The 10764-nt window shown below is 35.9% G+C and overlaps 1 protein-coding gene across 3 annotated transcripts in view; it reads right to left on the bottom strand.

The window, feature by feature from the left end:
- Nucleotides 1–10764, bottom strand: part of ZNF286A (zinc finger protein 286A) — a 16044-nt gene that overhangs the window by 4172 nt on the left and 1108 nt on the right. Inside the window, exons 1-3 of one of the 3 annotated variants that reach the window (XM_023514022.1) lie at nucleotides 10237–10327; nucleotides 7275–7389; nucleotides 6044–6136 (exon numbers count right to left, since the gene is read on the bottom strand). Coding sequence is in view for 2 of the 3 variants with exons in the window: in XM_012805974.2 (XP_012661428.1) it covers nucleotides 6044–6136; nucleotides 10237–10325 (182 nt within the window). In the remaining variant the exon portion in view is untranslated. Of the gene's footprint in view, nucleotides 1–6043; nucleotides 6137–7274; nucleotides 7390–10236; nucleotides 10328–10764 lie in introns of those variants that run through there. The other 2 variants (XM_023514021.1, XM_012805974.2) reach the window with 2 other exon arrangements.

Genomic DNA, 10764 nt, shown 5'->3' on the forward strand with positions numbered 1-10764 from the left:
AAAAAAAAAAAAAAAGAATATGGACTCTGCAATCACAACACATGAATCTGAATTGAAGGTCTGCCACTTAACTATTTTTGTTATTTGGGCAAGTTATTCAACCTTTCTATTTCAGTTTCCTTATCTGAAAGATGTGGCAATAATAATATCCATCTCATAAAGGATAGTAACACTATCTCATGAGCATTAAATAAAAACATTTATGAAACACCCCTAGGAGTCTGTATTTCAAAATAATTCAGATAAATTCAAAACTGATTTCAAAATAATTCAGATGTTATTTGTCTTTTTGTCTTCAGACTTTCATTGATATTGCAAAAATAATGGCAGTAAAGCTGCTTATGACTTAGCACAAATCAAGATAATGATGCCAAACTTACTAGTAGTTATTATATTCTGTCCCATCATGTATTCTGTTGCCAACTTCACTTAAAAATGTCTAGAAAAGCAGCAAACATTACTAATTTCATTAAATTTTAACCCTGAGTATATATGTCTTTTTGATATTCTGGGCTGATAAAATAGGAAATATTCATAAGGCAATTCTGTTCATACTAAACTACAATGGTTGTCTTGAGGAAAACCACACTGTGATCATTTTAGCTGTGAGCTGAAGTAGCTACTTTTCTTGGGGACTACCATTTATACATGTGAAAGAATAAATGAAAGACAAACTATGTTACCCATGTTGAGTATTGACAACTTCTGAAAAATGAACAAAGTGTGTAGAGGATTAAAAATCATACTTACTACAACAGCCACCAATATCATAACTCATCTGAGGAATTGCTGAAGTTAAGACATTCTCCTGGCAAGCCTGGAAACCTCTTATCACTTGGAGGCAAGCTGCCAAGTAACTCAGTAATCCTGGAGGAGCAAAGATCAATCCTGTGGTTCTAAGGCTGATGTCAAACAGCAAGCATTTTATGGCAGTTCCTTGAAGAATTAGTGAAGGAAATTGCATGTAGTCTTTTTGGAAATCATTTCCTTGAGTATATAACTTTTTACCATCTTTTGTTTACTCATATAGATCATTTTCTTGAGTACGTAGCCCCTAAAACACATGGTCCCTGAGCACACGGCCCCTGCATGTCTTTGCTTAGTAATCTTTCTGCACACTGTGTATCTTCTCAATAAAAGGACTCTGCGAGAAGTGCTCAGTGCAATCCTGCACCTATGGGTAGGCTCACCTCTGGCAGCGTGTACTGTCAATCCATGTCTCATGTGATCATTTATGCAGGTGTGACAAAAGTGAGCTTATCATTTCAAGAAAAACAAGTGAAAACAAAATATGAGCTTTTAGGCAGAAATTACAAGGTTTGGAAAACTTTCATCTACTAAGAGCTTGACAGATTCCTAAAATTTAAAGACTTTTCTGATAAGGTAAGTTAGGAATTAAAAATTATGATTTTTTAAAAATATTGTACAATGTCAAATATCAACATGGAAGAGCTACATGATTTAGTGAATTAAGTTTTGCCAAAAGATCAATAGATTTCAACGTAACAGAGTCTGAAAAATTTATGGATATTAAGAAACTACCACTTGTTCTGTTTTTAAATTGTTTAAAAGAATAGCCATGATTATATAAAAAGGCTATAAAACGTATCTTTTTCCCACTTATCTCTGTGTGATACTGGATTTTCTTTACACACTTCAACAGAAGTGTGTAAAGCATGTATCACGACAAACTGCATGAACAAGCAGGTACAATTATCTTCTACTAAGCCAGATGTTAAAGAGATGTGCAAAAGTGTAAGGTAAGGCCATTCTTCTGAATTTTTTTTTGTTTCAGAAAATAGTATTTTTTTCATAAAATGATTCTGTGTTTACAATTGTTAATTTTAAATAAATTAGCTGAAATCTTAAATATTTCTGTTTTAATTTCTGATACAATAAATATTGATAGATATGTATAACCCATGTAAACAAAACTTCAAGGTATTCAGTAATTTTTAGAGTTATACTAGGTCCTTTGATGCCAAAACATTCAAGAACTGCTATAATAGAGCACAGAAACAAAGGGAGGGTAGCTGTAAGGTTGGAATAGTGAGTAAAAGCCAGATTTTGCAAGATTTTGTAGGCCTCAAAGATTCTGTCTGTTATCCTAAAGGCAATGAGAAGCCATTGTATTGTTTTAACCAAAGGGATGACAGGATTGGATCTGATTTTGAAAACGTCACTCTTGTTACAATGTAGTGGATGGAGTATGAGCAGAGGTGGGCTTCAGGGGATTATCTTAGCAGCCCAGGCAAACAAAAGGGATGTGAAGCAACGTGAACAGTGAAGAAATACTTAGAATAGAAGTGGGTAAATACAATGATGAACTGAATAAAGATGAGAGGGAGAAATGTAAAGACTGCTCAGATTTCCGGCATGTATGCTTTGGTAAGACAGTATCATTAAAACAAGTACCAGAAAAGGGACCTATGGGGGTGGGGCCCATGGACATATTTTAGATGTTCAGTTTTAAATATGGTGTATTGAAATGTCATCAATATACACAAAATCAAACAGTTACACAAACATTCATAACAGGAGCTCTAGAGAGAGGTCTAGGATGGAAATATAAATTTGGTTCATCTATATTGAAGGTAACTGGTTGTGTGAATGATGAAGACTACTTCAGGAGAAAGCAGAGGCTGCCAACAGGTGACCAGTTGGCCAAACATGACCTCAGACAAGTTTTCTATGGCTCACACTGTTTATACAAACTTTTAAAATTACTTGCCTACATTAAAAAACAGGAAGATTTCACAAAAAGATGTAAATTTGAGGTTTCTCTTGAAAAAAACCTGGGTTTTCTCTTGAAAATACCAAATGACAATCACATTTAGAGCAGGGATTGGCAGTTACAGCCTACTGCCTATTTTTCTAAATAAAAGTTTTACTGGAACACAGCCACATCCATTCATGTGTTTTGTCTAAGGCTTCTTTCATACAACCATGGCACACTGAGTAGTTGCATAAAGACCATATGCCAAACAAAGCCTAAATATTTACTACCTAGATCTTTGCACAGAAAGTTTGCCAGCATTGAGCTGGAGCTGATGGAGGGATGGCCACTCCTTTAGGTTGAGGCCTGTGCTCTTCTGGTTTACCAGTTCCCACCCTGCTTGCTTCACTCAATTATATCACATCCTGGCCCTTGCAAGCCCTCAAGTTTATGATTCCAGGTATCCAAAGGGAAGGGATATTAAAATCAAATCTTGAGCAATTCAAACATTTCCCTGTTCAAAAATGAAGGCTAAGAAGGTACACCCAGAGAATTAAGAGGCAATTCTAAATGGATTAAGGACTTAAAGGCAAAATTAAAAATCAAATCTATTACAAAACAGAGACAAATATTTATGTAACCTTGGGGTGAGAAAAAAACTTTTTAAACAGTACTCAAAAGGCAGAAAATAAAAAATGATAAAATATTAAATTTGTACACCAAAAAATCTCTGTAAGGGAAAGGAAAAAAACTAGAAAAAATATCACAGCAAAGGGTTAAAACCTCATTTATGAAGAGCTTTCATAGATTACTAAGAAAATAGCAATATCTCCAACATTAAAGAAGGGTGGTAACCAGGCAAGTCACAAAAACTGACAGCCCTACAAAAAGAAACAGACATATCCATAATCACAGGGAAAGATATTAAAACTCAGTATCTAAAAGAACAAGATTAAAAAAAAATTCAAAATTTTCTTTATGAGATATACACATAATTAAGTATAAAAATTAAAACAGTATAGATAAAGTAAACCAGAGAGTCTAGAAACAGATACAAGTATATACGGGAACTGGGTGTACCACAGTAACAAAAGATTATTCAATAAATGACGTCAGACAGGCTTTAAGCATGGAAAAAGATACAACTAGTTTCCTATTTCACATCACATACAAAAATAAATACCTGCAAAACAAAAGTTGGACATTTTAGAATAAAGTACAAATTACCTTTCTGACATGCGGTAAGAAAGACAATTCACAAAAAGCAAACTATAAAAAACATCAAATCTGATAATAAAATTTAAAAATTCTATATGCCTAAGACATCATTAAATAAGTCAAAGATTGGAAGGACCAATGTTTTCTCACTGATTTGTAACACACTTTAAACATTAATTTATGAACAAAAGTATTAGTATTGAAAGTTTATAAAGAACTCCAAAAAATCCAGAGAAAGATATGAATAGCCCAATTTTAAAAGATGGGCAAAGGATTTCAACAGGTAGTTCAAAAAAGAGGAAACCTGAATAGCCAATAGGCATGAAATGCTCAAATTCACTTATATTTATTACCTAGACAAATGCAAATTTAAAAAATTTGAATTATTCTGCACCCATAAGACGAATGAGTCCATCAACATCAGACTTGGCTGATGGTAATAGGAACTTGGCAGTTCCTAGTAAAGCTAAATATGTAATGATTCCTTAAGACCCAGTAATTCTTCTTCTAGTCACCTACCATAAACCAGCTCTCAAGATGAACATAAGGAACAAATAACAGGATGACCACTGCAACTGTTACTGATGGCAAAAACAGTAAAAATAAACCAGTTTATTCACACATGGTCTTTTGAAAGATTAATATCAAAATACAATATAAAGTTAAAAAAACAGATTATAAAAGGAAAGGTATAACAAAATATATTGTTTTATGTACACATGTATATGTGTACATACATGCACATACATAGGCAAATTTGGAATGATTCACACCAACTTCAGGATATATTAGCTATTTGTAGAGAAGAATAAAAAGACTTTAACTGAACACAAAACTTTTTTATTTCCTTAAGAATTAAAAGATATCACATACCCAGAGGAATGGCTATAATGAAGATAGACAATATTAAGTGTTGATAATAAGCATGTGGAGCAAGTAGAACTCACCCTCCACAAGTGGGAATGTACTTGGCACAAGGACTTTGGTAGTATCTACCAGAAGTGAACATGAACCTATCCTATGACTCAACAGTTCTACTTGTACATATATATCCAAGAGAAGTGCATAAATGTGTTCACCAAAAGACATGTGAAAGAATATAGGTAACAGCATTATTCATATAGCCAAAGCTAGAAACTACCCAAGTGCCATCTTCAGGAGGATGGATAAAGAAACCAGCATACTGACAACAGGGAAGATTGTACAAAAGTAAGAATGAATGAACTACAATGACTTGCAACAACACGGATGTATCTGACAGTTAAGTTCAGTGAAAGAATCCAATGTAAGAAAACACACAGATACATTTATAGAAAGTTCAAGAACAGTCAAAACTAACCTACTGGTCGAGTATACTGGCTCACGCCCATAAGACACAAATACATGCAAACAATGGAGTGATACACACCTTCAAGATATACTGGCCAAGGAGGGATAATCTTTTGAGCTCAGTTCCAGAGCAGCCTGAGCAAAAGCAAGACCCCATCAATATTAAAAGCAGAAAAACTTGCCAGGTTTGGTGAAGTTTTACCTACTTGGGAGGCTCAAGTAAGAGGACTGCATGGTCCCAGGAGTTTGAGGTTCCTGTGAGCTATGATCACACCACTGCACTCTAGCCAGGCGCCACAGAGTGAGGTGCTACCTCAAAAAACAAACAAACCAAAAACCAACCTACTATGTTACAAGTTAGGATAAGGTTACCCATGGGAAGAGGGAGGCGACTGAAAAAGGGTATAAGGGTACTTCAGGGGGCTGCTGGTAAGGCCATTTCGTCATCTGTGCACTAGTTACATGAATGTTCAATTTGTAAAACTTCACAGAATTGCACAATTATGATGCTTTTAAGTATTTTATATTGAGAAAAAAAGAAAGGAAGATAGAAAACAGGCAAATGAGGCAAAATATTAGTATGTGTTTAATCTTGGTGATGAATACATACACGATACATGGGCATTATTTTTTTAACTTCTGTATATATTTAAAGTGTTTAGAATTAAAAACACAGTATCCACAGGCACCTCTAACGCTCTTTCTTATGTACTGAAGAGTGCTGCTTCCTCACTGCCTGCTGGGCTATCATTTCTGAAGGTTCCTACCTATCTGACTCACCTGAACAGGTACTTATGGGGGCTCTTCTCTCAAGCTTCAATGGTTCCTTTCCATTTTCCAAACTGTAGTTCTCAGATTTGGAAACTGGAAGCCCTGTTCATTTAAAAAAAAAAAAGAAAGAAAGAAAAAAGAAATTAGACCTAGCTATTTGTGATGGGCACAAAGATCTATCCCGGAGTATATTCCCAACCCCCCCGCCCCCAACAGAATACAGGATATTATAGGACAATCTGGAATAAGCTCTAAATGGAGCTTAAAACATCTGCAGCAAGAGTCTGGGCCTGGTAGAGAGTTAAAGTGAGTTTATAAAGACATATATTTTTACATGTGAAAAAAGAAAAGAATTTCTTTTAATTTTCTTATTGTGTGTGGAAATTTTAGAAAGATTACAGATGAGTTCTTACCTTAGGAAAGAAGATGAAGAAAGTGGGAATTCAATGGCAGTGCCACAAAATTGTGATTGTGGCAGTATAATTAGGATTTTTGTCTTCTAATGTTTTTCTTTTCCTCCTTCATTTACTAAAAGTCACTTCCTTTTTTAAATTTCAAAATATTAAGGGGGTACAAATGTTTTTTACACAGACACCCTGTATAACACTTAAATCATAGGAAAGTCACTTTCTAGTGGTGATTTGTTACTTGAGGTGTGGGAAGTATTATAGTCCCTTTTAACACACACACACACACACACACACACAGTGGCTGGCACAGGAGCCAGAACTGGCCAGAGAGTACTCTTTCTCGCTCTAGTGATTATTTCACTGATGAACATATGACTCTGTTGCTGACACTCAAGGGAAAGAACCATTTTCTCTTTTTGCTTAACTCTTTAACTGAAAGAATAATGAAACCCTAGGGCTGCCGATCGTCATCTTTGCCACATGGACAGATGCTAAGAATAAAGCTAATACAGGGAAAAATCAAACCAATTTTATGGTTAAAATATATAAAACATATTCCTGATAATATGTTTGATTTTCTGAATTAGGATTGTTTTCCTTTAAGATAACGTGAATTAGATTTCTGTCAATTTAAAGCATCCTGAAATAAAACAAGCATCAACATTCACCATGAGCCTAGAGCAGAAACAGATTTCCTCTAGGCCCCGCAGAATGACACTTTTTGACTCCTGAATACAAAAGTGAAGGCTTGGTTAAGCTATTTGACATTCGATAAAGTAAGGATGTCCCCATAAACAGATTCCAAAGTCACAATGAGAATACATTCTTACAAAGCGAGACCAGGTTCCTATAGTTCTCCAGCATCACATCCCTTTGTATAGGATCCAGCTTCCCCCACTCCTCTGGTGTAAAGTCCATGGCCACATCCTTGAATGTCACTGTTTCCTAAGAAACAAACACAATTTTGCTCACCGTCTGACTTGATGACATCCCTTTCATGCCCAGTTTCTGCTGCCCCATGAGGGGGAAATGACTGTGATAAGTGATATGTATCCTAAGAGTATTCAGATTCCAAATATTCTATGTACAGTCACTTGGTATCAATATGCCAGGCAATTCAATATGAGAACCAAAAGAAGTAAGACCATGGTTTCTCCCTTGAGATACTAAAAGTCTTCTGGGGAATTAAGTATTAATTCCATGAACCAATTAAACATGAACCAATAAGTCAACAATGTAATTTGACAAAGTAAATTACAGGTAAAGGGAAAAAAAGGCATGTCTGCATAACTCCCCTGTGAGTCCCTAATACAAACTAGAATACTCAATCTGGCCAATCACAAGATGAACTGTAATATAGAACTTGTGCATGGAGAAGTTATGAAATGAAATGATTGGCAGTGAGCACCAAATCCAGTTAAACATGAAATTAATTTAAAGCAAAAAGTATTAAATGGAAAATGACAGCAAAAACAAAAATTCAAGTATGATATAACTCACAAATTTTTATGTGTAAAATATCATAAGGTTATATTTCTGTAAGATAAAAAATATAAAAACTTTAAGGAGATAGAGTTGTGTCAGTATTTAATATGCCCCTTCAAGCAAAGCCATAGACAATGGAAATAATTTTCCAAGGTTTCTGAAATACATACCAAATGCTGTAGCTGAAGAGAAAACACACTTTATGTAAACATTCATTAAATAATTGTGAAAAGTAACTAAATAACTAGGAGGCTGCCTCAGCCAAGTAGCTGGGTCTGCCACATATCTGGATATAATACTTTGCGTTCAATACAAAATATGGAAAAATATACCAAATTGTCACCCTCAGTAGACTGAATTTGGGGAGAGAAGGAGTATTATCATAATATATCAATGTCTGTACTGTTTACCTTGTTACAATGAGCAAGAATTAAAACTTTAATATTTAAAAAATCTAATAAGTAGAAGATAAAAAAATAGCCCATGCAAATTTCAATGAGAAAAAAAGTTACAATATTAGCATTAAACAAAAGCTAGAGACATGCAAAATAACAGATTTTTAAAAAATTTCCATAAAAGGTACAATCGATAACAAAGTATACTAGAAATATATGAAGTATTCATCCTTGTTTGGGTACCTGTACCCTGATTTCCCTCCAGCCACTATGCCTGGCCACTTTTACTCTGTATAGTTCAGGTAATATTGACTCTGGCTTATGGTTGGAATCTGTTTTTATGTGTGTACATGTAGGCAGAGTAGTTCCATAGAGAAGTAACTGAACTTTACAACTTGCTCAGTCATAGGCCTAATACCCCATTAAAGTTGATCAAACACTTTTGCAGGAATTTCTACAAGAGAAGCTACCATTTTTCTCTCATGCTTCACGTGGGAAGATGTAAGCCTAAACTTGTTTAAGGATAGTACTAGAAGAAAACCCTGCTTGAGAGTAACACCCTTGGAAAAAAAAGGTCAGTGAAATGGAGAGAACAGTTTTTAATGTTACTGCTTGAGCCTTATATCTAGACCTTATTGCTTAAGCCACTTTGAGTTTTTATCAGCTGCAAATTAACAGCTTCTTGACTAAAAAAGTCGTCACGGTTAATGTAAAGTAGTTATGCCAAGGCAGACAGACAAGTATATAAAGGACCCTGAGAAGTTACTTTTACAAACACTACAAATGTTCAGTATCTCCTTTTTATACTTTGGATAAGAGAAAGATTGAGTGAGCATTCTTTGTGTCGTGGTAAGCTACTCCCACCATGGACAGCTCTTTTTTTCCCCAACCAACATTTTTAATGACCATTGTCAAACATACAGAAGTTGAAAGACAAATACAACAATCACTCATATAGTACAAGTTGTCCCCCTGGGTAGAGTGCTGTGGCATCACTGCTCACAGCAACCTCCAACTCCTGGGCTCAAGCGAGTCTCCTGCCTCAGCCTCCCAAGTAGCTGGGACCACAGGTGCCCGCCACAATGCCTGGCTATTTTTTGGTTGCAGCCGTCGTTGTTTTGGTGGGCCGGGCTGGATTCGAACCTGCCACCTTAGGTGTATGTGGCTGGCGCCTTAGCCACTTGAGCCACAAGCACCGGGCCAATCTAACAACTCTTAATATTTTCCATCTTTTTCCTTTGGGGAGGAAGAGCCACAACATAAAAGTAACTTGCAGACATGGTAATACTTTAGCATTCTTCTTCTTGGAGGCTGGATTTTAATGTTAAAACTCTACAATTAGGGCAGTGCCTATAGCTCAAAAGGGTAGGGCACTGGTCCCATATGCTGGAGGTGGCGGGTTCAAACCCAGCCCCTGACAAAAACTGCAAAAAAAAAAACAACTCTAAAATTAAACCTTCATTTGTTTTCCTTTTCCAGTATTCCTTTGAACTATTTGAGTATTTATTATTTTTTATAATTACTTCAGCATTCAAAGTGCTTTCTTTCTTAAATCCTAAAGTTACATGTTTGCAGTTTTCTCTAGAGAAACAAATTTTAAGAAGTACACATTATCTTTAAAACAGTTTCCCACATTACCAAGCACAGAAATTAGTATAATAGGCTAAGAAAGGGAAATGCTACTTATGTGTATGTTTAGGGACAATAAATACTAGACAGAGAAGAAATTCATCTAGTACTATGGGTAAGTAGGATACACATAATACCCTAATGCCAAATCTATTAGTCCCTCAAAAAGTCTCTTAAAATTAAAACTGAGCTTTCTAGATGGGCTCTAGCAGACAATGAAACTCCACATCAAAAAGGGAGAAGCAAAGTGGACTTCCAATCATCTGTGGAGACTCAAACTCACCTGGGATCTGGCTGTGAGGCGCAGAGCTGCTTCTTCTCCCTCTCCTGTGCTCTTCTCTGGGGAAAGGGGAGAATCTTGGGAAGACAGAGCTAAGGACAAGAAAGCATTAGTGACAGGGCCAAGAAGTATCTCGCTACTCGGATTTACAAGTCTAAAAATCCCTTTGCCATACTACATGTGCTCCCTACAAACACTGAGACTTAAGAGAGCCCCAAACAACCCACCACCTCCAGTAATCATGGAAAATGTAGAGCAATGTTGTAGTGGGGGCTTCAAATTCAGTTGCTATAACACATTCTGGAAGATAGAAATCTCTGATCTAGAAATTAGGTGTCAGTTAACTTCCCAGCTTAATTTGTACTAAATTAATGTCAGAGAAATAGGCTCAATGATCCTCTAAAATCACCCTGCAAACCTATGTATAATGTAGATTTCTGGACCCCACCTCAATGTAATTATCATTAGGTCAATCTCTAAGAAGTAGCGGGCAGCGCCTGTGGCTCAAAGGAGTAGGGCAACGGCCCATAT

The sequence above is a fragment of the Otolemur garnettii genome, unplaced genomic scaffold, assembly GCF_000181295.1.
Source record: "Otolemur garnettii isolate 467f Iridium unplaced genomic scaffold, OtoGar3 scaffold00046, whole genome shotgun sequence".
Taxonomy (NCBI): Eukaryota; Metazoa; Chordata; class Mammalia; order Primates; family Galagidae; genus Otolemur; species Otolemur garnettii.